General features: G+C 42.4%; 2 protein-coding genes and 1 long non-coding RNA gene across 3 annotated transcripts in view; all 3 read left to right on the plus strand.

The window, feature by feature from the left end:
* Positions 1-5,268, plus strand: part of LOC145409626 (uncharacterized) — a 281,066-nt gene extending 275,798 nt beyond the window's left edge. Inside the window, exon 4 of the long non-coding RNA XR_013899145.1 lies at positions 5,208-5,268. This is a non-coding gene — a long non-coding RNA (uncharacterized LOC145409626). The remainder of the gene's footprint in view (positions 1-5,207) is intronic.
* Positions 5,269-6,244: 976 nt separating this feature from the next.
* On the plus strand, positions 6,245-11,679 carry LOC145409629 (uncharacterized). Its single transcript, XM_080279981.1, has 3 exons — positions 6,245-7,536; positions 8,963-9,116; positions 10,937-11,679. The coding sequence occupies exons 1-3, from the start codon at positions 6,256-6,258 to the stop codon at positions 11,605-11,607; spliced, it is 2,106 nt and encodes a 701-aa protein (XP_080136107.1). The 5' UTR covers positions 6,245-6,255; the 3' UTR covers positions 11,608-11,679.
* An 8,533-nt stretch (positions 11,680-20,212) lies between these two features.
* Positions 20,213-26,524, plus strand: part of LOC145409693 (uncharacterized) — a 154,810-nt gene continuing 148,498 nt past the window's right edge. The window contains exon 1 of the mRNA XM_080280046.1: positions 20,213-20,342. Within this exon, the coding sequence (XP_080136172.1) occupies positions 20,248-20,342 (95 nt within the window). The 5' untranslated portion in view covers positions 20,213-20,247. The remainder of the gene's footprint in view (positions 20,343-26,524) is intronic.

Consider the following 26,524-nt stretch of genomic DNA (forward strand, 5'->3'; position numbering starts at 1 on the left):
TGTTCCTTTGCTCTTCTCGTCTTTCCATTCCTCGTCTCCTCTCCTCTCTTTTCGTTTACTCTTTCGTCCCTTTTCTCCTCTCCTCCCCTCCCCTCCCTCCTCTCCTCCATCCTCTGTCTCCACTTCTCTCCTCCTCACCTCTCCTCCATCTTCTCGTCTCCATTCCTCTCCCCTCTCCTCTCCTTCCCTCCCCTCCACTCCAGTCCTCTCCTCTCCTGTCCTCTCCTCTCCTCTCCTCTCTCTCTACCACGTTTTTCTCTCCTTATGCTTTAATTTAACTTCATCTCTTTATCAACATATACTCTTATCAGCGTCTCTGGCTTCTGTTAATTATGTTGGGGTAATTTTTACTGTTTTTATTTTATTCTTTATTTTAGTCCAGAACATTGATAGCTTCAGTACGATGACATTATTATTATTATTATTATTATTATTATTATTATTATTATCACTGTTATTGTTGTTGTTATAATTATTATGATGATGTAGAGCCGTAGTATTGTCTTTTTCAGAGCTGCGTGAAGTAAGCTACAAAAGGACGATAATCTGGGCCAGGTTAAGGTGAAAGGTCTATAGGTGCCTTCATGGTGATATTGTTAGGTGATTACTGTGACCTTAAATGACCTTGTTACTTGGAATGACCTCACTGTTGCTTTGAAATGACCTCACTTCGAATGACCTCACTGTTGCTTTGAAATGACCTCACTTACTTCGAATGACCTCACTGTTGCTTTGAAATGACCTCACTTACTTTGAATGACCTCAGTGTTACTTTGAATGGCCTCATGCTGCTTTGAATGACAGTGTTATATACTTTAAATGACCTCTGCTACTTTGAATGACCTCACTTACTTTAAATGACCACTCACTTTCAATGACCTCGCTGTTACATTCAATGACCTTGTTACTTTGAATGACCTCTGTTACTTTGAATGACCTCAGTGTTACTTTGAATGACCTCACTGTTACTTTGACCTCATTGTTACTTTGAATGACCTTGCTACTTAGAATGACATAATTACATTGAATGAGCTTGTTGCTTTGAGTACCAAAATGACATTGAGCTGCCTTGATATTACTTTGAATGACTATGTTACTTTGAAAACCTTTATTACTTTGACTCTTGCTTTGAATGACCTAATAACCTAGACTGACCTAGTAATTATCTTTCATTTTACCTTGAGCGAGATCACATTAAGGTATTGAGCTTGTGGGTGTGGCTCTCCCCCCCCCTCCTCTCTCTCTCTCTCTCCATACATTCTCACCTCTCCTCTGTTTCGTCTTTTTTTTCCATTCGTGTTCTACTTACTCTTTCAACTCTCTCTCTCTCTCTCTCTCTCTCTCTCTCTCTTGCACATGAGTAATTAAAGAGTCACCTGCCCCTAAATACCCCAACAGAACACCTGTATATGTAATTAAAGTGATAGGTTAATTGCCTTTTAATATCATCTTGTCATTTTTTGAGTAATTATGTGGTTAATATAATTTTCTGAATAATTTTGCTTTTGGGGGTGATTTGCGATGTTTGTTTGTTTGTGTGTTTGTTGAGCTTTAGGTATTTGGTTTTAGTTTATTGCCTCCTCCAGCGAAGTCAGAGGAGGTTATGTATTCACCCATGTCTGTCTGTTTGTCTTTATACACGATATCTCAAAAAGGTGGTGTCAGATTTCAGTAAGATTTGGGGGACAGGTGAGCAGTGGGGCAAGGAAGAGTTGATTAGATTTTGAGGTGAAGGTGAGTCCGGATGCAGAAATAAATCGCAAGTTCTGTTGTCCTTGGGGAAGTATGAGCACTCTGAAGTCGTGAAACAGAGGTAACGAAAACCGTAGAATTAATTGACCATATGAGACCGTAAGTTGTGAAGGTATGCGCACTGTGAAGTCGCGAAACAGGGGTGGCCGAAACCGTTGAATTTATTGGCTATGTGAGACCGTAAAAGTATTCGTCTGGTATTAAAGAGGAATTACAGCAGTACATTATTCATTTTATTGGCGTTGGGAAGGTATGCGCTCCCTGAGTTCTTTCTTGCTTTATTGTTTTATTTATGTTCATATCATTATTTTGGTATTTGTGGGTGTTGCTGCAGCCGTCATTATTATTATTATTATTATCATTTAACTCTAAGCCCTTGGCCACCCCGTTTGGGATACATGGCGTCTGGCAATGAATGAATGAATGAATTATCATTATTATTATCATTATTATTATTATTAGCAGTAGTAGTAGTAGTAATAGTAATAGCAGTAGTAGTAATTTTTCATAGTTTTGGTGTCGTTGATGATGGCGATGATAATAGTGTTACTGTTGTTATTATTATTATTATTATTATTTGTAGTAGTAGTAGTAGTAGTAGTAGCTGTTGTTGTTTTTCTTGTTGGTTTTGTTGTTTTCGTTGTCACGTGGTGGTAGTAACATAGTGGTGATGGTGTGGGTGAAGACGGTCACATTATACCCACACACCACCATCTCTCTCTCTCTCTCTCTCTCTCTCTCTCTCTCTCTCTCCTGTCTTCACCTTCCTCTTTATTTCTATTCCCATCCATTCGCTACCCTTCTCCTCTTCTCTCTCCTCTCCTCTCCTCTCCCCTCCTCTCCCCTCCCCTCCCCTCCTCAGTTCTCTCATTTCCTTTCTTCTCCTTCCATTTCTCTCTTCTTTTCCCTCCTTCTTTCCTTTACTCCCTCCTTCTTTCTCCTCACCTTCCTCTCTAGTCTCCTCTCCCCACTTCTCCTTCCTCCTTTCTTCTCTCTCCTTCTTTCTCTCCTTTCCTTCTCCCTCCCCCATCTCCTCCCCTCCCCTTTCTGTCCCCCCCTTGCCTCCCAGCTGGTCACGACACCTATTAATCAGTGAGAGTAACCGGAGTGGTCTTTCCTCCTGACAGCCCACACAAAAACTAACCCTCCCCCATACATCCATTTTCTCTCCGCTCTCCCCTCTTCCCTCCTCTATCACCCTCTTCCCTCCTCCATCCCTCTCCTTTCTTCCATCCCCTCCTCCCTCCTCCCTCTCCTACATCAGGCATCTCTCTTCCTCTCTTCCCTCTTCCTCATCCATCCCTCCTCCTCCCTCTCCACCCTCTACATCTTCCTCCATCCCCCTTCCTCCTCTTCCCTCTCCTCCTCTATCTCCACTCCTCTCTTCCTCCCTTCCTCCCTCCCTCCCTCCCCTCCTGCTTCTCACTCCCCCCCTCCCTCTCCCTCCATTCTCACTCCATTTTTCTCTCTCATTCCATTTCCCATTCCTCCTGTCTTTCACGGGTCTCTCTCTCTTTCTCTCCCTTTTACTCTCCTTCCCTTTTTCTCTTTTTTTTTCTTCAGATTTGTATTTTCTCTTCCCTCCGTTTACGCCTCCTCCTTCCCCTCCCCCTCTCCCCCTCGGTTAATATTCCCTCCCTCCCCGTCTCTCCATCCCCCAACCTCCCCTGATCACTCCCCCTACTCATATTCACTTCCACATCCCCATTTCCTCTCCTCTCCTTTCCTCTCCTTTCCTCTCCTCTCCTCTCCATTCCAATCCCCTTCCATCCCCTCTCCTCCTCCCCAACCACTCCCCATTCCCACCTCCCTCCCCTCGCCTCCTCTCCCCTTCTAGTCCCCAACCATTCCCCATTTCCCTCCCCTTCTCTCCCCTCCCCAACCATTTCTCATTTCCCTCCCCTTCTCTCCCCTCCCCAACCATTCCTCATTTCCCTCCCCTTCCCTCCCCTCCCCAACCATTCCCCCTCCCCTCTCCTCACCTCCGCACCTCCCTCCCCCACAAATCCCTCTCCAACACAGCAATTAAAACCCTCAGTCTAAATTCCATCCAGTTTTAGTCATTAGGATTAAGGACATCAAGCTTCTTAATTGGGGGTTTAAGCTGAGGTGAAATAATATGGGGTAATTAGGGCGTTAATTATATGTGTCTGTTATGCCCGGTACGGTACTGGTGGGCTGGGTGGTGAGCAGTGTGATGATGAAGATGAAGTTGGTTGGTGATGGTGGTGATGATGATGGATGTGGTGGTGATAATGATGGTGGTGATGGTGTGGTGGTGGTGGTGATGGTGGTGATGATGATGATGATGGTGGTGGTGGTGGTGGTGGTGGAAATAATAATAATGATAATAATAGATTGGTGATGATGATGATGATGATTACTATTGGTATTATTATTATTAGTAGTAGTAGTAGTATTTTGTGTATGAAGGTATAATACACAAAATAAATCACTAAGGAAGAGGTGCCAAGAAGGAGAGAGAGAGAGAGAGAGAGAGAGAGGTGTTAAGCGGAAGTACAAGGGGGTGTGTTTACGTTGAGTGTAGTAGTGGCTGCCTGGGTGTTGACGGGGGAAAGACTGTGATGGACGTCCATTTGCCGGCGACAGGAGGCCACGCTGACGGAGGGGGGAGGGGGAGGGGGAGGTAAGAAGTTGAGGGAGGGAGGTTGAGTGAGGAGGAGGGAGGGAAGGGGAAAGGCGAGGGAAGATACAGAGGGAGGGAGGTTGAGTGAGGAGGGGAGGAGGAGGGAGGGAAGATGCATAGGGAGAGAGGGAGGTTGAGTGAGGCAGGGAGGAGGAGGGAGGGAAGAAGCAAGGGAAGGCTGTGTAAGGAGGGTAGGAGTAGGCAGAATGAGGAGGAGGCAAAGGAAGTGGAGATGGGAGGGTGGCGAGGAAGAAATAGGTAAATACTTAAGAAATATAGATAAGAGGACACCTGTTGAAGTGGGAGGGGAGATAAGGAAACAGATAAGAGTATACAGAATGTACAGATAACAGGAGAACCATTGATGTGTTGCGAGGTTATCTTTTGAAGTAAAAAAAATAAAGTAATTGTGAGGTCAAGGGTCATGGTATTTTCCCATCAGAGTCTCCCAGGTGATTTGACAGTAACAAGCAAAAAATTTTATATCTTGTTTTTGTTTTTGGAAGGAACAATTTACAGGTTCCTGGCCTTTGGTTCCTTCTTTCTTGCATTTAAAAAAAGAAAAAAGAGGATAAAGCAGTGTATTTCATGTCTCCCATATCAAAACATCCGTCCTTCTGTTGTAGTCTGCTAAATTGCTCTCGCTATTTATTCAGGTGTATTCAGTTTAACGTCTCTATTGTTCCTGATTGCCTCTTAGGACTGCGTGGCGTGGTGTGGTGTGGTGTGGTGTGGTGTGATGGGTAGTTCGCTAAATTTCTTTCACTATTCTTTAGCTATATTCCACTAAGCTGTATATTTTTTCCAGGTTGCCGCATGGGACTGCCTGATGTGGTGTGGTGTGAGGGATGCTGTAGGCTGGTGAGAGGACCCATGCTGGAGTGGAGGCAGCGCGGTGTCAGAGAATGAGATAAAGTGAATTTCCAGGCGTATGGAAGACTGTAGCCTGGAAATTAATGAAGAAATACTGAAAAATGAGTTCTAGAAATTGGAGGAAGAATTTTTAATGGCACCAAAACACTGCAGGAACCCCGAAAAAAAGAAAACGATACATGAAATAATTTGTTTAGATAATGAGAGAAAGAAAAATTATACATGAAATATTTTGTGTTGATAAAGAGAAGAAAAGAAGAAAATGATACATGAACTATTTGTTTGTTTAGATAAAGTGAGAAACAAAAATGATACATGACCTAATTTGTGCAGATAAAGAGAAAAGAAAATGATACATGAACGAGTACCGGTAATTAAGTTTAGATGATGGGACAAGACAGTGGTACGTGAAGTGATTTGTTTTGAGAAAGAGAGAAGATGATGCAAGCACTAATTTGTTTTGATACAGAGCGTAAATAAAGATACAAGCGGTCAGTCAGATAAATCCACGTTTTTATCAGATATCCTTACCCTTTCCATGATGATGTGTCCACTCGTGTTAAAATCCCGTAGATGTTATTGCAGATTAATCATGTTGACATCTTTAGCAGAGTTACTAAAATGTTTATCTTGTACGAACCACCTCTTCACTTCTTGAGAGTTTATGAAAGAAGCCATGTAGCGTATTAAGGTAATGTTCACTACCATTTACGTTTTGTTATTTTCGTTATATGTGTAGTTAGGTAAGAGTTGAGGTTGACTGTCGATAGTGAGATATAAAAGTGTCAATGTCAAAGATGTCCAGATATATTTGTTGCTCCGCTAGTGCCCCGATTCCATTCTGTCAGTGCCACATACCCCCTCAGGCCCGCTGCCCAGCCCAACACACACTGCAAGACGCGGAACTCACTGCCCACAAACCCAACTTAGTGTGCAGCAACTTGAGGCAGAGAGGGAGATGTTTGAGGGGGAACTGCACTATTATGCCAAGACCTCCTGGTGGTGATGTCACGGTGTCTTACATCAGAAGATTGCTCAATGTTTTAATCCGTTCTGTGTATACGTTTGTGGTGGTGGACTGTTATCGCGTCATCATGTCACTGATATGGACCATGAACGCGACGTGGAAGTGGAAGCTCAAGTTATTGTGGGGTTTAATGGGGTTTAAGCTTAAGGATTTGGGGAACCTGTACAGTGTAATGATGTACTTCTTAGTCCTGTGTTCCTTCCCGGCGGCCTGTGAGGGTTTTTGTCCCAGCGGCTGTGACTGTGATTACGACAACTTGACTGTTAACTGCAACAATGCCAGCCTTGAAACGTTCCCTATCCTGCTGAATCCCAGAGTGCAGAAAATGGTGTTCAGCCACAATAAGATCCAATCTTTATCACAGTCACTTGTTTTCTATACAGAGTTGCGGAATTTCGACATCTCGCATAACACGTTAGCTTCACTTGGAACTGAAAACTTTAAAGAACAGAGGAACTTGGTGGAGCTAAAAGTGAGTGGTAATAAGTTGACGTCTGTGGAGAGAGGGTCTTTAGACGGTCTGGTGGAGGTCAGGACAATTCATTTTGATGAGAACATGATTTCTCATATTGAGGAAGGGGCTTTCAGAGACCTACAGAATCTTGAGGAGCTTAACTTATCAAACAATAAAATCAAAAGTTTAGATGAGGACAGTCTGAATGTGTTGACTAAGTTGTTGACACTGAATCTAAGCAGCAACAAGCTAAAGAGCATTCCTAGTGTAGGACTCAACAACCTGACGTCCTTGTCACACTTAGACCTCAGCCATAACCATATCTCGCAAGTGCCTGCGCGTGCCTTTGCCAGTGTCCCGGCCCTCGCCTGTCTCACACTCAGCAAGAACAACATCAGTTTGATTGACGCGGGGGCTTTCCTGGACCTGGTGCAGCTTAGGAAATTAATTCTGATTGACAACCGGCTGCTGCAATTGCCCTCTGTCCCACTCAGCATCCTGCATGAACTTCAGGAACTTGACCTGAGTGGGAATCTGTTTGAGAGCCTTCCTGCTGACTGCTTCCAGGGGCTAACAGCGCTGCAGAGTCTGACTGTGTCGCGCTGTCCACGGCTTAGCAGGGTCAGCAACGAGGCGTTCCTGAGCACAGGAGTCCTGAGGCATCTGGTGCTGAGCCACAACCCCCGCCTGTCTGTCCTCCCGCCCTCAGTGTTCACCTCCCTGCTGTCCCTCACACACCTGGACCTGTCAGCCTGTGGCCTCAGACACCTTACACCCACACAGGTAAACAGGGTACAGTAACCTATACACTTCCTGTATGAGATCGTGTTATTGTAGTAGTCCACCTTTTGCAGTTATTTCCCGTAGCTCAGTGGCAAAATTATACTAAAATACGGTTGTACATCCGTTCCAAACACTTCTTTGGGACTAGTACCATATTTTAGTGATTATCTCTTGTTACAGGTCAGCATTCAGATGGAGATGTGGAAGTTTTAGGCCAAGTAAAAGTGGACGTAATAGTTTTCCGTTTCTCTTTCACAAAACTAAAGTTACAGATATAACCCAACACATTACCGTACATATAAATAGTGACATTATTGTACAGTATTGAGCTACACAGCATTCATCACTTAATAAAGATACTGTTTCGTGGATTATATATAGAAGTCTGAGGCTTAGCTACATAGTGTGCTCAGTGTGGTCACATGGGAATGGCTAGGGTGATAAAAATATGCAAATGAAAAGCTTGATAGAAGAAAGCATGGTAGACTTGGTTAAAGACTGCATGTAATATATACTGAGTGGATGTGTGAGAACGAGGTGTGGAAGTTTTAGACGTAAAACCACTATAAAACAATGCTGAAGGTGAATGGATGAAGTAGATATGGAAATAGACAAGATTAAGATTGTATCCAAGAGTTTATATACGTGACTGCATGGGGGTGGGGTAAGCAGCAGTACCCCTCCCAACCCCTTACACGACGGGGTACTGCATCACCTGTGTTTAGCCAATAGTTCTTTGACACTACCGACTGTGGCAGTGGAAGGTGTAGCTTGAATTATTTTTATGCGATAACAGTGTAAAGCAAACAGGCAAAAAGAACGAGAAGGTAGGATACTCAGTCGTTTGGGGAGGTGATAAATGCGGAAGACAAGACAAAGTGCTGGTAGCGAATTGTTGACGAACTTTGCTTGTGGCTGTACCTGACATACGGGGATTTTTCAAGTTAATAAATAAACTAATAATAAATGAATAAATAACCCTTAGCCGGATGAATTGTGAGAATAAATAACTCAGTAAGACAGTGCCCTTTTCATGCATGTACACATTCCTGGCACTGCGGGCACGTGCACCTTTTCCTGCTAAGTTAGGTGAAGCTGGTAATTCAGGCAAGATGCCATGATTTTGTTATGTAGCCACTATGATAGCGTAGTAATAATCTAAGTACCACAGATAACTTCATTTGGTATTTATAGTAGTAGTGGGTCACGTGCAACATGTCCATATACCATTATGTATTACAGAATGTTATTCTTTCATTCATTGCAACAGATTTTGTTTATTATCTTAAAATACCCTGAAAATGGTGCAAGGTAAAGAGCGGTAACAATATCTGAGCCGTCCCCATATTACGCAGAAGATGTATGTCCCACCTTGTATGCCCCTAGTTGAATACATTACGTCCCACTTACGAGAACTGTCTTTCAGATTCCGCTGCATCTGGCCCGCCTGTCCGTGGGGGGCAACCCTTTGGACTGCAACTGTTCCCTGGTGTGGCTGTCTCACCTCATAGTCCGCTCCTTCAACACCACCACCCTCACCTTGGACCAGCCCTCGTGTGCCAGTCCGCCTGCACTCTATGGTTAGTTGGTCATCATCATCATCATCATCATCCGGACCTCCTTTCCTACCTTAGGGCAGGGTGAGGAGTAGCAGTGTTCAGACAGCCCAAATTTGCCCAATGCAAATTTAGTTTGGTCATGTACAAAAAACAAAATTCGCATACTAGTTCATCTCTACTTCTCTCTCTCCTCTGCTGGCCAAGTTCCTCAAGTTGAGAGAGACGTGTTTTTTTTTTTTTTTTTTTTTTTTTTTCCCATAGTTGATTCTGTTTGATATGCGTCAGGGAGGAAAGTAATAGACATTAGTGTGAATCAGACGCTGTGGAGTAGTAGGCCAACTTTTGTCTAAATTTACCACGTATCACACTTGTTTACCCTCCATCCGAGTCATTTCTTTGTCTTCTTACCTGTTGTCTTGTTTATATTGTTGATTACACTGACTGCCTACTCTCTTTGGAGTATAATTAGCACAGTTAGGTGATTAGCAGAGAAAATATACTTGATAAATTGAAGTATTAAAGTAAGGCAAGGAAAATGGGTAGATATGTTGCCAGCAGTTGATGTGAGGGAAAGTAAGGTATCAAAGCCGAACCAGCAAAGGAAGTGACAAAGGATGGAAATGGATGAATGAAGTTTATATGGTCATAGTTAAAGAAGTGATCTGCTGCTCTGAAAAAGTACAAGTTCGATCCACGTTTTGGGAAGGGAAGACTATTATGATTTGAATGTAATTTAAACATACCGGTACATATCTCCCACAAGACCCACCTACATACAAAAACACCCTCATCAGTGCCTTCACACCAGTCCTGAATGAGCCAGCCCTAACATGCATTCAGTATGGACGGTACGTATAAGCGCTGCAAAGGTGATATGTGAAGGTTTGTGACATTGAGGACTTAGGGAGAGGATTATCAAGTTCATGCCTAAAATCGGACACGTAGGAAAATCATATACGTGACAAGGAGGTTATGGTAGTGAAACCTGGGCAGAAAAGGAAGAGGATATTCGTAGACTCAGGTGTACAGAAGTGACAGTGTTTGGGTGGGTGTGTAGTGCGTCCTGAATGCGAGGCCTGAGGGGACTAGGTTTACGATTGAAGAGTAGACAGGAAGAATGGGACTGGAGTGTATTGGTGTGGTCATGAGGAAGGGTAGATTGAGATGGTTTGGGAGTGTGGAGACGATGGAGGATGACAGTTGGCTATGGAAAGTATGAAGTATAATCGTCGGGGGTAGAGTTGCGAGAAGCAGACCAAAAAACATCTGGGACGAGGTCATAGAGTGTGACCTCAGGGGTAAGGAACCGAATAAGGAGGCTGCCAGAGATCAAGCGGCGTGGAGAGCCGCCATTAGGTGACCAAGGCGGACGCATGTCAGCATGTTGAAGCCTTTATAATAAACGATACGATAAACGAAGGACGATAGTTCTGTTTTTAACATGGATGCCGACAGAGTTGTTCAGTCTTACAGGCATTTACGAAGAAGATTAAAATAGTCATCCTTTTTCCCTTATAATGCTACCGAACAGTACTGCACACACACACACACACACACACACACACACACACACACACACACACACACACACACACACACACGTACGTACGTACGTACGTACGTACGTCGATCACAGCCGGTGGGCACGAACTGCACTAGTTACGGTCATACCGCATCAGTTGCAAAGAGTGTCACCCTTTCTCTTACTGCGTTACTCGTGACCACTTTACGAAAAAGCGCGTTACCAGAGAGAACACTGCATTACCATGACTTTCTGATGTGGAGAAGAATTTATGACCGTTAATTACCACTTGAGATGATTTACTGTGTTAACTTTGCAGGTGTGTTGGTGCGGGATCTTGACGGTGAGCAGCTGGGGTGTGAGGGCGGTCTGGGCGTGTGGACGGTGGTCATATGTATCAGCATTGTGGCTCTCGGTCTGGCCATCATCATCCTCTTCTTCCTGTGTCGATGGTGGAGGAAGAAGCGGTGGCGGAGAAGGCGAAGAAGGGATGAGGATGGGAAGGGATCGTGGGAGGGTATTTTGAGCCCGGATGGACGGCTGTCGGTCACCCGCCTCCCTCCAGCACCCATCAATGGCGATCCAACTCACTACATTCCCTTCTCCCCTCCCACTCGGCTAGGTCCTCCCCCGCGCCTACCACCAGACCATCCTCTCCACCATCTCCACCACAACCACCACCAGGGTTGCCTACAGCAGTGTCCTTATGCCGCCCTGCATCCGCTCTACCGCCCACTGCTTCACCCCGACCACTCATCCACCCAGACCTCCACCCACACGGACCTCAACACCCCTAATATCTACGAAGATGGGGCCAGTCTCTCCCCTTCCTCCACCCCCTTGGCGCCCCCCTTGCCCCTGAATGACCCCCCTCACTGGTACGCCACAATCGGAGGTGACGGAGGAGAGGACAGCGGCCGGGAAAGTAGACCAGCGACCCCTCTCGACCTCACCAACAGCCCTCGCAAGGTTCCTGTCACCTACGTCTGATACATTGACATCACCTTATGTACACAGCAGGTCCTGATTGTGATTTTGAAAGGCTGTAAGATTGAGGCAGTGTCACGAGAACAGTTTTTTTGGCAATGTTTCCCTGGCAACTCTATCTTGGTGACATTTTCTTGGTAACTTTTAAGGAAATACTGGCCATCACAGTCAGTCACCAGGAAAAAGTTGTCACCAAGATAAGTTGTCAAGGAAAAGTTGTATGAAGGCCGCTCGTTTGTCACCGCCATTACAGCATTTAACTGGACTTTAAATTCAGAATGGTACAGTATTATGAACTGTATGGTTGATAGAATTTTGTTTATCAGATGTGCATCATATTTTTTGTGTAAATATTCATTCGTGTATTCGTACATGAGTTCACATTTTAAAACAACATTGCCATTTTCTTGCTTAAAAACTCTTTCCGGAACTGTTTTATTACCGAAGCATAATAAGTAATTGCCTTAAGTTCAGTGGTTATGGCTTAAGTAATTTGGTCTGGTTGGTGTGTGCTGTTTTGACTTCAGTACTGCCGTATAAACTACCCTGTACTTAGTTTTGAGTTTATTCAGATTCTCAACTTTAAATGATTGTGTAATTTTTCATTCATTAGCCTGAACTGAATGTAAGATGAAAGTTTTTTTGTATATGGAAATGCAATCCAGACGAGTGACTGATACGGTACTTCCGAGGGTGTTTGTGGCCTCACAACCAATATCTTGTTTGTTTGTTTGTTTGTTTTTGTTTTTACGGTAACATTTTGTATTTTGTATGGTGACATTTGTAGGTGGGACATTTTGACAGCATGTATTATCAGCAGCCAAGAACTACCATGTTTCACCCTCAAAACTTGGGTCATTTCCATAAATAGCCACAACACGATTTCGTTGGTTTTGTACTTTTACATATTTCATCACGTACAACAGCTTTTCCTGTGACATTTCTCTTGAATTCTTAAGCGCGAGATGATTAACCTTACTGCACATTTAACCCCTGCCATGCTGATTCTTTGTAGTGTACCTCCCTTGAGTAATTTTTTTATAACCATTGTAAATTGTACATCTTATGAGGCTTGCAGGTGGCCCATGCAGACCTTCATTGTGCCTCATATGAGGTCTGCAGCATGACAGAGGTTAAGAGACTAACCTGACCATCCTTCAGGTGTAAAAATGGGGAAAAAAGACCTCCCAGACCAAACATAACTTAGTCACATCCATCAGACCTACCCTGAGAAAGCGAGCATATTTCGGAGGGTCTGACAGCCACCAACGCAATTGACCGAGCTGTGTTTGGTCTAAGCAAAACAATCACCAACCAGCGTCCAGAACCAAATGCGCGCATTTTAAACTAAACATTATCTCATATAGTTTGTAAGAGAAACGTCTTGGAAGAAAAGTTTTGATATATGATGGAATATGGCAATGAAATATAGCTATAAAGATCAGACGTGAAAATTTTGCTCTGTGGTTACCTATGCAGTGATCATCAGAGTTTCAGTATATATGCAAACAGGGTACACGGTATGATAAGCAGGATACATATCAATATTATCAACACTGACCTTATTGTATTGACCGAGACATGACCTTCCATGGGTAATTACGTAGTTGTGCAGCCTCGCTTAATGTTATTACATAAACTATACCCGACAGACACATTGTAACCGTGAAAGCCTCATGGAATTTCTTTGTTCAGTTTTAGGGCCGAATAATGCCAAGATTAGAATAGAAATATGTGGCGTTACTGGTGAGGTTGGGTCTTATTGGTTCCGTGTGTGTAATATCAGTAAACAAGGCTGTACAGCTAAACATTATAATTACCCTTTTCTGTGTTAAGCTTTGATAATGAGCACACACAGTACATCAGATCTATCTAAGCACACTGGCCTCTGGTATACCCATTGCTCTGCTTCTCAGTATAATAGTAGCATTTTCTCCATAGGCTGTACAAAGGTTTAGGTTTTTACTAGTTATGCAGTGCTCTATCGTGGTTTCATAATTCATCACGGTATAGACAATGCTGTATGACATTTTCATTGCATTTTGCTGTGCTACAACAGCATCAAGTGAGTAAATAGCAATCCTTACCCATTCCAAGGTTTTCAGCATCTCTACATACTGTACTAGGTCCTGTTTTTATCATAAATCAAAGAACTTCCCAGTTGTTGAGCCGAGATTTCTATGCTAGTTATTTTTTTTCACATGGTTTGTCAAGAATAAAGATTTTTCACTGAATACTTTTCTCCTTGAACCCACGATGGTTCTTGGGTAAGCATGTATGTTGACTGCATACCTGTGTTATGCCGGCATAATCATCAGATGAACAGCTGTCAAAATGATCCATGATTTTTCTGTGTCTTGGACAGTAACAAAGCAATCCAGTGATCAGTTTAGGATACTTCAGATACTGTATGTCACAATTAGTCTAACTCATAACAAACTGTGTGAGGTACAAAGCTGTGTATTGACATTCCACATAGTGATGTTCAGTTTCTGCCAACTATGTTCCCCACACTGCCTTTGGGAACCGCATTGCAGCCAACACCAGTACCAACAGCAGATGAAATCTTCATCTTGTTATAAGGACTCACTAACCACCTTCTCCTTCCCTCGCCTCTATTCTGAACCCAAATAAGGACAGGGCAGATCTGAGCAACAGAGCCATACTCTTCATTGTACTTCGGCCTACAGCCCAGTTCTCCAGTCGCTTCTCCCATGACTGACACTACGAGCCCTGCCTGCTGGGGCGGCTTGATTAGTATGATTGTATAATTCCTCCACATCTCTCACAGTGAGAAGGAGAGCTCTGCATGTGTTGATCTCCACAAGATTCTAAGACTACAAAGAGCGGGTGTTGAAGTACCGTGAAACTGCGTTAAGCAACTGACAGCAGTACTGTAAGATAGCCATGGAAAAGGTAGACTACTTCAAGAAATCGGATTTTGCACCATCAGTATGAGGGAATTCAATGTTCACTGGGCAGACATGACAACATAATGAAGATGTTTGACATCGTCATTGACCGTTTTTCAACACCTACACTGACGTCACTAAAGCATAGATACCTGGTCTAAACAAAACTCCTCTACAAGACTCCAGAAGATGCAGATCCTGACTAACACTGGAGGTAAAATATAGTGTCATCATTTCCACGAACGAACATCTGCAGAGAAGAGTGGCCCTCCTGCCCTAGTACAGTACAGGTGCTGCTGTCTACTGCAACATTATAGTGTACCAGTAAGACCCTGTACTTCAGATGTGCACAGGTATGGCACTTACACATGGCCTGCAGCATTTATGTGTGCAAAGTGGTGATCACATTGCAATCAGCGGCCTCTGCTTAGTCAGAGGGAATGTACTGAAGGCAGCTAGAATGGGACAGCAAGACAACCACTACCAAGACAGCACCCCATCCCAGCGCCACCAACGATGAGTACAACCCACACCAGCATTACAGCCATGACAGTGCCTGAAGTCCCTCCACAACAACCACAACAAGATGACAATGCCACCCTCATCAAGCAGTGCATCAAAGTGGCGCATCCATTGTCAACAATAACAGACAACCTCATGCTTAGTACTTGAACCAAATATTTGCTGATGACGAACTCCCATCTATCACCTTACCTGCAACGTATCATCTCGATCAACGACTCCAAAGGCAAATCCAGAGAGAGAGAGAGGGAGCTGAGCCACCACCTAGACCATCATAAAGCTCCAAGACACAAGAAACCTACGAGACTGAAGAAGGCGATGACGATGATGCTACCACCAACTTAAATGAAGAATCAACATACTAGCGAAGACGACAGCCAGTCCCACCAGAAGACGACGACACTTCTAAGACGACAGCCCTTCTCAACCGAAACACAAGAAACCATGGACACTAAGAAACCACTAAGAACGCTAAATATCCCCCTTCTAGAGTCAAGCCCAAGGACATACCACAAGAAGCACAAGACACAAAAAGACGCATGGGCTAAATGGATGACCAGAACTGACGAATCAAGAACAAAATCACAGAGCATTTAAGCAAGACACCAAAATGAAAAAGTAGAGGACGCAACTTTGCGGAGGAGAAACATCACAGCAAAATACCTGACCAAAAGTGCAAATCAAGGTAATCAAGGTTCCAGACGCCCACACGCCCCTCCTGCACAACAACCCCATTCTCTGTTCACCCCTGGGAAGATGGTTTAAGCCTCGGCTGCCTTTTTCTTCCCATAGATTCCTTCCATCCTCGATCCTTCCCTTTCCTCATGCCCCACTTCAGCGTCAATTGATCTTCCATTCAAATTCTTCTGCGGCTCACTGGTGTCCCCATTAAGAGAGTGGTCAGATTCCTGCGTTCACTTTCACCTCCCATCATATTTCACTTGTGCATTCCTTGTAGCCCAGCAAGCGATTTCTTGTGTTGGATGAGAATCGTACACTCAGATGGACTCTTGGTGGTGAAGTGGGTTAAGGTCCTCCAACCGGATGCTGTCCATAAGGTTTTATATCCAAGCGCACTTAAGGACGTTCAAATTATTGCAGTCCTGTTTTATTATTATTATTATTATCATTGTTATTATGTGTGGTAGGTGTTGGCGACCATCGTCCACTCACTTGATGTATTGCTGCCTGATTCTTCCATCGCTTTTATCATTCTTCTTTCACTTTTATCTTTTTCTTTCTACCCTCCTCTCTTATTTCTTCCATCTCTCCTATCACTTTTTATTACTCATCTTACCTTTTTAGGTGGCATTACATTGAGTGACAAGCCTAATGGTTTCCTGTAAGCCAGGAAACCATTTACAGCACTGGGTGGTAACCATATAACCAACCCATACGTGTACCCTACCTGTCAGCAAGTGGGTTGGCGGAGGGTTAGTGCCCCGCCCATAAATCAAATTCAAAGAGCGACCACCCTTTGTGGGACTGAGGCGTCTGGCTGTAAATAGATAGAATAGATAGATAGATTGTTGTTATTATTATTATTATTATTATTATTATTATTATTGTGTTCCCTCCTCATGTACTGGATGTTGGTGGTTGTCGGATGTTTAAGTGCCAGTTAAATTTGTTGCACCACTCAGGGGAGAGCAACGGATAATTCCCTAAGTGCCCACGCTTCCATTGGGACAGTAAAAGGATGTGTGATAAACAGAATAAATTAGTTCCTCTTCTTTGTACACATAACGCGTGAAAGTGTAAACATTTTTCTCTCTTTCCGCCCCACCTTTGCGAGCATGGCAGCGTAGAGGAGGATTTACAAGAACGCAGCTACGTGCACCCCAGGAAATGCCCTCATCCATTTGTCCATATGAGTAAGCATTATTTACACCCCCACTTCGCTTAGCTGACAGACAAGAGCGAGGTAACGTCTGTAAACAGGTGACGTGTTTTCCGAGTTTATTCTTGTTACTGTATAGCTGTTTTGTGCTGTTTAGGAGAGCACGTAGTAGTGAATGGGTTAATGAAAGTTGAATATAATCCCTCTAATTCTTAAAACTCTCCTGATCCACCTAAAATCATCTGTAGATAGCAATAATAAAGCAGCGGAATTCCCGGGCAGAGAGGATTGCCGGGGTGGTCTAGTTACTCACTCGCGGGGCACACATTCCGTTATAGGGGCGTTTACAGATATTGCTGGGGATGGGGGATGTATAGGCAAGACCTCAAGGGTACTCTCTGTATGATATAATTTATTGTTATTGTCAAATTGTTGATCGACTAAGATTATGAAACATGAGCTAAAAGCTGTTGTTTAGGCTGTCATACATATGAAAGAGCGTGAATTATTGGATGCATTCATTATTTTTTCCTGAAATTAAGGAAGAATTAGTAGAAATTCAAGAAGGAAATGCCTCTCCTTTTCCCTATACTCCGACTCTCATGGCCCAAGGCTTTACTACTATACTGGGAAGGGAAATGGCAAATCTGACATTATGCCACCCGATCATTTCACCCAATCCCTCTCCCCGATCCCGTTCCAGCACAACACAACCTCCTTTGCCGCAATTCCCACGGATTAGTAGGCTACTCTCGGCTCCTCTGACGTACACCAAACTCAACGGTCAGCATCAGGGCACATTTTGTCACAGCTGTTCCCTGGCGTTGTTTTGCAGATATTGACTTTTTTACTTACAAAATACATGTTCGACCACACTCAGGATACCGCATCACACACGGTAATATTAGTAAATTAGAAGTCACACAATAGCCAGCTGCAACATGGATCATACGTGACTACAGACGCACTAGTCACTCTCTAAAACAAGGCTCATTGCTTGTCCCCCTTCTATGTATCATTTACGTTGGCGACATCGACGTAAACCAGAGACACCCCGAAGCATCCTCATTGGCAGATGACACCAGGGTAAAGAAACAAGTGGCATGTCCTGAAGATGCATACTGTACAGACTTCAAGATGACAACGTGTAGTACGGTAATTAAAATGGGCACGTGGTAATAACATGGTCGTAAATGGGGAGAAGTTTGAATTTCTTTGATACAGAGCGAATAAGTGAAAACATAACCGGCTACTATTACAATGACCAACCTGTTCAGGAGAAAGAACAAGTTAAGGACCTGGGGGTTGTGATGAGCAGGGATGCAGCCCTCACTAAACCCATCACCAAGACAGCAGGGACAGCCCGAACCATGAGCAATTGGCCACTGCGGACCCACCACAGGGGTCACACAGTTTGTATGAAATCTTTGGAAGTGTCTTGTCCTCCCAAGACTAGAATACTGCCGCCAGCTGTGTCCCCCTACAAGATACAAGAAATACCTGCTCTTGAAGCAACTCGGAGAGCCTTCACAAGCAAAATCCAGGTAATACAGCACCACAACTACTGGGAAAGGACCACCCAACTAAAACTACACTTCCTGCAGAGGAGGAAGGAGCCCTACATTGCAGTGTATATGTGGAAAATGCTAGAGGGCAAGGTATCAAATGCTGAATTCGTAGTAATTCACCACCCAAGAAGAGGAAGGCTCCGTGGGATTGAAGGCAGCACACAGCGGGTGAAAACACTAATGCACAAATTCCCCCGCAATGGACATCGGCTTTTCAACTGTCTCCCCCGAGGACTCCTGGCCATCAGTGGAATCAGCCTGGAGACCTTCAAGACCAAGCTAGATAGGTGGTTGGCTGAACTAACGAACCATACTTCAGCACCAGGGTAAATCGCAACACCTTTCCCAAATTCATCCGAGAGGAGGGAGCAGACGAGTGGAAGCTCATGTGGAGGCTGACCTCACCTTCATCGTTCACAGATGAAATCTCAAGTAACGAAGGTAACTAGACCCACTTGCAACAAAATGATAGATACACAGACGTGTTATATACTCATTTTTTTTATATCTTGCACTCATACGTTCCACCAGAGGGAACTACAGCCTAAAATACTTCACACAGTTAAGCACTGACATCCTCAGATACTCATTCCTTTTCCCGTTCATCCAGGAGTGGAATCATTCCCATGTCACAGTCTCATTCATGACGTGTACATCGCTAGGATCACCAGCAATTATACGCCTTTCCCAGTTCGTAATCGCTCACACAGCCTCTGCATACTATGCTGCCCATGATCAACTCTCTGCGATGCGGTAAATTAAGATCAAAGCCTAGAGGAAGAATGAGGTTAAGAGATGTTACTCCTTGATGACCACCATTTTCTGCAAAGATGCATGAATGAGAGAAAACGGATTATTTTAGCCTTTGAAGTTTATGAATGTTTATGTTTTTGTAAACATCACAGTATATGCACTACCTCATTATGGCTTGCAGCACAATTCAGCAAGATTTTTTTTATTTTCACATTTTTTTGCCTCTGGGCATTACTTTCCTCCATCGTCAGGTGGAAAAGCAGGATGAACTGGAACGAATCATGTATGTACGTGGGCGTAATGAGTCACTTTGTCCAGTTATTGGTAATTGTATATAATCTGTCCAGTTGAAATGGTCATTTATGCATGATCAGGTTAAACCAAGATACTTGAGCATTGAAAGTTACGCCTATACATCAGCTAGTGTTAAATCATAGGGGAAAAGGGGGCGTCTAATGTTTTCAACTTTCTTCTGCTATTCCTGTTGAATATACCAGAAAACTTTGCAGTTTTGTTAGCATTGTTATGCTTCTCTTTGCTTTGATCTGGGAATGTTAGTACAGTACGCTCTTTTCATTCTCCAGCATGCATCAGTCGCATCTAACTACTTGTATACGTTCTGCTCCTATTTCTGGCAGACAAGTGAAAATTGTCATTTTCACTTCCTGGGGAGAAGGTTCGATACCCTCTTCATAAATACTGTTTTCCAAGCTTTCAATTGGTTTTTGTGGTAAATGTTGTTCCAGAAAATAAATAAATTCGCGAGTTTTGCTGCGAGTGGCTTTCCAGTTTATATAGAGTTAGCCTTCATCTTTCGTATGATTGTAAACAATTCCATTTTATTAATTTTATCCAATAAAATTAATTTATTTTGATATAAAAATTTTGCATTTCTTAAGGAAAAATAGTTTTCCTTTTAAATATACAAACATGTAATTTTGAAAGTAGTATTGTTTTACTGTGACGTCAGAGCCTCAGTCTCAGTGGCAGAAACGTCCTTGTGGTGTTTGTGTTTGGTTTTTGCAATAATACTAAGCCTGTGTCATAAATGGGTGGGAGATTTTTGAGCAATGAGGACCAGAACTTTGTGGATTTGGTGTATGAGGACGTGAGGAAGTTCCAGGACAACCCACGTGGACAAAGGTAAGAAGAGTTATTTATAAATGTCAGTCTGGGACAGCGTCCTACTGTTGTTATTTAACGAAGTCAGGTTATATTTAGCTTGTACCGCTTTTATATATCCGTTTGTATCAGCTAAAGCAGTGACATTATCATCAGGTTGACATGCTGTAGTCGGTAGTTTTGTAGTGTACCATTTATGGCAATTGCATAGCCTGTGAAATTGGTGTAGGCCTGTCAGTTAGATAAGCTTGTTGCACCAAGGTTAGAGGTGTTTTTGTGATGTGATGATTTTTTTTCTTTTTTGTCTCTTAGGTGAGCGTTGTGTTTAATTTCTTGCCCTTATTTCAACTTCCATTCCCATCACCCAATGCTGAAACACATTTAAGATGAGATGCAACAGAGGCCTAACCCCATTATCCCTGTGTATTTGTTCTACCAAGAGTGGGGTGGACTTTGTAATGTTAGATGAGGGAAAATGTGGGATTGAAAAGCAGAAAAATAAGATGAATGAAGAGTATCGAAATAAGAGCCTAACAATGGGGAAGCTGTGTCAACATTTACACCATTGAAAACTACCGTATTGTAAAGAACTAGGAAAACTTGGTAACCTGACCATTCTTAGATGCCTGAAAGTCAAGGAATTTAAAATATGGAGTTGTCTGGCAGCGTATAAAGTAGTAAAGAGTGAACTGTTGGAAATCCTGCCCCAAATGTTGGTAGTGGACAAAAGAAATGTTCTGTGTAGAGTTATTTTCCAGAAATGCTATTATTTCTTACTGATTGCATTTTAGTACGTACAGCACAGTATTTGCAAAATTTTGGCATTAGTGAATTCCTGTAATGTGGAATAACAATACCAGTACAGTACGGTACTTGTTATTTAGATGAAACTGCACGAGCGCTCTCATACATAGAATTTAGCTACAGTTATTTTTTCTCAGTAAAGTATGGTATGATGTAAAAATCATTGTGATAGCTGTAAAAAGTTGCAGACATGCACTATTTTTGAAGATAGCTATACTACCACAAGTTTTACATGCAAACCGTGGCAAGCAGCCATCTGCCGTGCTGGACATTCAGGTTGATTCTGGCTTCAGTGTCAGTCCGTCACATCGTTCATTCCCACTGACCTAACCTAACACAACTTAGCCTAACCTAACCTAAGCTAATTCATCCTAACCAAATTTAACCTGACCTAACTAACCAGAACAATTTGGGGACAAATGAGTTTCATAGTCGAGTCAACCCATTGCCCTCTGCAGGACACCACTGCTGACGTCAACAAACTTAGTGCTCTTGAGTAACGTAAAAGTTTTTCCACTGAATTTGGGTGCCATAAATGAATTACCAGCATGACCCTACGTGTCAAGTGGGGTTGGTGGAGGATTGGTGCCCCTCCCTGTAAAACAATTAACTCTAAGCCCTTGACCACCCCGTTTGGGATACATGGCGTCTGGCAATGGATGGACCTTTAGTTTGGGTGCCATAAGTGAATTACCAGCATGACCTTTAGTAACACATAAACTTTATTTCCGCAGAATCTGGGAGTCATAAATGAAATATACAATTATGAAAGGTAGTCCATCATAAAAGTTTTTCAACGTTTATCAGTCGGAGCTCTCCTGCAGTTTGTTTGTCATCCATTTTGTATTTTTCAGTTACTGTTGTTGAAGACTTGGGTCTTCTCAGCTGAGTTTAGCCTGTGGCATTATTATATATACCAGTACTGTAATTGTTTATAATGGTTAGACGTTAGTTAGATTACTCTCGTTAGGGTAGGTTTGGGTACCTCTCGAGTTTGCTAGAGTTATTTTTATTGATTCCAGTTTGTTTTACACGTCAGTCTTCATTATTTACAGTTTCACAAATCAGATTTTTCCGAAATAGGCTATCACAACTTTATCTGTACAATCGTAACAGTACCGTATCTTAGTGGAAACTGGCAAATCAGTTACCCTATAGGTCGCAGTGAAATGTTAATGTGTTTGTGTGAGAATTAAAGTCTTAGGCTCCTATACTGTAGCTTTTTTTGAACTGAACACAATCATCTAGCGGTAGGCTACCTGGAATAGAATACTGTACAGTACAGCACTGAACTAGAGTTGCCCCAGACATGAGAAGGTTAATGATGGTAGGTTTAGCACACAGGCTCGTATGACTCACACTTTTGAATACCAGTAAATTGTCTAGCTTTATTTGGGAAACATTACACTAGAAGACGTAACCAGGGTCAGGTTAATGGAAAAAAAAAATAAATAAAGGTTTGCATACCAGTAGGGAGGACTTACTGTGTAGCTATCCATCATAGGGTGCTTAATTTACAGCCGTCCTCTGGTGATGAACAGCTAGCTTGAAGTTAGTGGATGCTGGTGAAAGGGCCATTGCCAGGTGTTTTCAGGCTTGCAGTAAATTTTTGAAAAAATAATACTCCAAATTATTATACCGCACATAAAGACAAAGACTGAAATTATGTCATCGATACCATAATTTTATTGGTGTTTATGGCCATTTATGGGCAGTAATATCACCCTGTTTTTTAGTGGATTACCTATAAAACTCTTCCATTACATTCTGAAACATTTGTTGTGATCTAAAGAGCGGAGCGTTGGTTTTCGAAATTTGTTATGATTATCATGATGTGTATTGTTATGAAATGGGTGTGAAAAATGATGAATTATTATCCTGGTAACTCCAGCTGCAGTATGGTATTGAGGTTCATTTCCTTAATGCTGATTTTCTAAAGTAGTGGTACTCCAGTTTCTCCTTCCATAAACTGGGCTAAACATCTGATATTCATGTTTATGTTTAACTTTCTAGCAATTTTCAAGAGAAATGTGTATAAAAGTTGGAGGAGGAAACATATTTTCCTTTTTCCATTTATAGATGTGTGTGTGTGTGTGTGTGTGTGTGTGTGTGTGTGTGTGTTCTGCATAATGTACGGTATAGCTATGTTTGTTTTTTAGGGGGATATGTTTACATTGTGGCCATCCCATGAGAAGGCCTTATGGTGAATTGTTTTAATTTTGTGGTTGTCAAGAAATGTGAAACAACTTGTGGAATAATTGTTAGGCAGACATCAAAGGCCCAAGGTTAGGATTTTCATAAAAGCTTACAGTCGTCTTCCTTTCTTTACTCTGATTTGTTATTGCAGCAAGAACAAGAGACATGGAAAGGTTTAGCTAGGTATCGTATAGGGCATTCATAACCCCAGCTGCTTTTTTTCCATGAGCCACAGTATTGTACACTTCCATGTCCTAATTACCTCCCATTTTCTAGCATTTCATTTTAGGTGATGTACTGTGCTGTATAGACACACGGGTCAGGGACAAAACTTCATTCCTGACCAATTTTTACCAGTGAGCTTCTGCAAAGAAATGATTGATTGCAGGCTAACCTGACTTTACCATTAGAATTACAGGGTTTGGTGATTGTCTAAATCTGACTTAGTGGACAATGATGGGTTCGTTTCCTTTCCATCTTTCCTTTGTTACTGTTAACAGAGTGGACAGAATACTTTGTCACTAGTATTGGTAATTCTTTTTGTTGATATTGATGGTACTTGGATTTAAATAAATCCTGGCTAGCTCACATGGCAAGTTTGGGGGAACGTTTCCTGGCACTTACGGAATGCGAATGGATCACTTTCCTGTTTCACGTGGCATGTTAAGGTAGCGTAAATTCCCTTGGTCAGCTGTAAAATAAACAACAGATTGATTAGCATTAGGTCCATCCCCAAAGCTAAATAGCCTATATGGTGCTGGGTATTGCTTGTCTTTTTGGGTGGAGAAGCACTGATATTTGCAGTACTGTATTAGCAAGCATTTCAGATTATGGATTGACCTTTGCAGTGAGCCCAACTCAGAATTGGCAGTGTAATGGTCTTTATAGTTTTAGTTTCTGGGAAATATCAGAATCATGTTGAGAGTAGTTAAGTTTTCCTTAGGGTATTTTGTTGTTAATGTGACACTTTATCATTCCATGAGATGTCACTGTATTGCACGATTTTTTTTTTTTTTTTTTTTTTTTCCCCTCATGGGGCAGTGTAGGATTGGATGATGGAATTTTTTTTTTTTTTTTTTTTTTTTTTTTTTTGTGTGTGTGATAAAAAAGACTGACTCCCATGGTGGTGGGGGTGGCAGTCACAATCAAGCCCATGTAAATTTTCTTTTGTCAAGCTTTATGACCGAGCTGTTTAGTGGTGTTTGCCATCTGGCAGGGCAGAGGTCAAGTCTTTTGTGTGTATTATTATTATTTTTATGTTCTTCCAAGTTGTTTAGTCTGAGTGCGTGTCATTGAAACGTGGAGTTATATTCAGGAAGAGCTTCGCTGAATATGGTAGTGTTAGATGTCACTGACGAAATACTGTAAATGGCCGTGCACAAATTTGGCTCTGACATGTCAGCCGTTACGTGTCAGCCTTGTATGTGATTAATGAGACACTGCCTTGTTGTGGTACACCTCTAACCAGTGGAGAAAGCTGGTAAAGTCGATGAGCCAACAGATAGGTGGTACATTGAAGAAATTGCCTAGCTGATTAGGTTTTCTTTTGAGAGGGACAGAGGATAGGGTCTACCCAGATTTAGTACAATAATTTGTTTGAGAGACCTTTGGAACACAACTAAAGGCCCTACTGATGTCTCTTTGAATGAGTGTTTATTTCTGGGTATCTTGCTTTTCCTTATGAAATTGCAATTTTTTGAGTGGTTGTCATAACACTTTAGGTGATGTGGTGCTTCTTGTGTGAGACCCAGATTGGTTTTGGTTGTACATGCTGGTTTGGACTGAGGTCATGGTGTGTTACCTAAGGGAGAAGGGACAAATTAGAGGGGCTGCTAAACATGAGCAGCTTGGGGAACTGCTGTTAGGCGACCAAGGCTGACACATGCAAGCATGTTGGAGCCTTTATCAACAAAACAAAATGATATGAAACAAAGAATACCCAGGTAACTTATCTTTTAGATGCCATCTTAATTTGAAGGTTTTTGCCTTTCAAATATTTTGCCTGAGACATCCATGAGAGAAATAGGCAGTAGTATTAGGGTTCAGTGTCCAGTTTTCATGTTTTTTTTTCAGTGCCATGACTTGGTGCTTGACAAGATGGTGGTAATGTTTGTTATCTGCACTGGGTCATTGATGCAGATGGTTCGCTTTTTCTTAATCCCTGTCTTCCTCTAGAATACAACCTTCATTTAAAGTAGTTTTCACTCAGGTATCCAGGTGTTCTGCCAGGTGAACAGAGACGAGGGACCAACAGACTTTGCCAAGGGGTCTGACTGGCCCAAAAATAAAACTCAGGTCGTTTTGGCTTTGGGCTGATGTGCTAACCCAGGCATCACAGGGTGTCCCATTAGCGCTGGGTACGAGGGAGAGCTTTGTAGTTAAGGACAGTGATTGTTGTTTTTTTATTAGGTACCCTGTACCATGTGGTCAGTGTATTTTCCTTTACTTTTGTTTTTTCCATACTTGGGAACTCGGAATTTATAACTTTTTATTTTATTTTATTTATTTATTTATTTTTTTTTTTTTAAGGTACAGTACAGGCAGACCTCATTTAAATTATAGGATGTGTACAGGCACCATGCAACACTATAAATGAGATATATTTATGGGTTTGTGACTGAGAGTTTTAAAGCACTAAAACACAAATTTATTTATTTCAAAGTAACTTAAATTAATCACAAACAACTTTAAGTGAAGAAAAGGTCTTACCAGTACCTCATCAGTGGGTTGATAATGAAACAGCTTTAAATGAGGACTAGCTTTATTTATGTCCTGGGATGAGTATTGATATTATTGTACTGGTGAAAATTATTTGGGGGTGGCTGCTGCTGATGAGTTTGCCTTGGGAGGTATGAGCATTGTACTAAGTTTTCACTGTGAGATAATTAATGAGTGGCAAGAGCTGATTGGCATGTGTCTGTTGGGAAGTTCTAAGGCTTGGATGCTTAAACCTGAAATCCAGAAGTGGGAGACAGGCCCCAAAATTTTGACGACAGTTATTGAAGTACCGGTACAAGTTACTTAACAGTGATAGAACATATCTGACCCTCCTCTGTGGCTGACTGCACTCTGTAGTATGGGATGCAGGCTGACCATACGTCATAACCACAGGCATTCCATAAATGACAGTCAAAAATGAGGGTTTGCACTGCACTTTGCAATTTGAAGTTTAAGCTTGTGACCATAAATGTTGAACTCCTTAA

This window comes from Coenobita brevimanus, chromosome 82 (assembly GCF_032717465.1).
Source record: "Coenobita brevimanus isolate Jiangsu-jjx chromosome 82, ASM3271746v2, whole genome shotgun sequence".
NCBI classification, from domain to species: domain Eukaryota; kingdom Metazoa; phylum Arthropoda; class Malacostraca; order Decapoda; family Coenobitidae; genus Coenobita; species Coenobita brevimanus.

What these genes read in the sequence shown, in the direction of transcription:
- LOC145409629 (XM_080279981.1), top strand. Translation starts at nt 6,256, where the DNA reads ATGCCAAGACCTCCTGGTGGTGATGTCACGGTGTCTTACATCAGAAGA. An exon ending in GACACCTTACACCCACACAG is followed by an intron (nt 7,537 to 8,962) that starts GTAAACAGGGTA and finishes ACTGTCTTTCAG; the next exon opens with ATTCCGCTGCATCTGGCCCG. An exon ending in CAGTCCGCCTGCACTCTATG is followed by an intron (nt 9,117 to 10,936) that starts GTTAGTTGGTCA and finishes TTAACTTTGCAG; the next exon opens with GTGTGTTGGTGCGGGATCTT.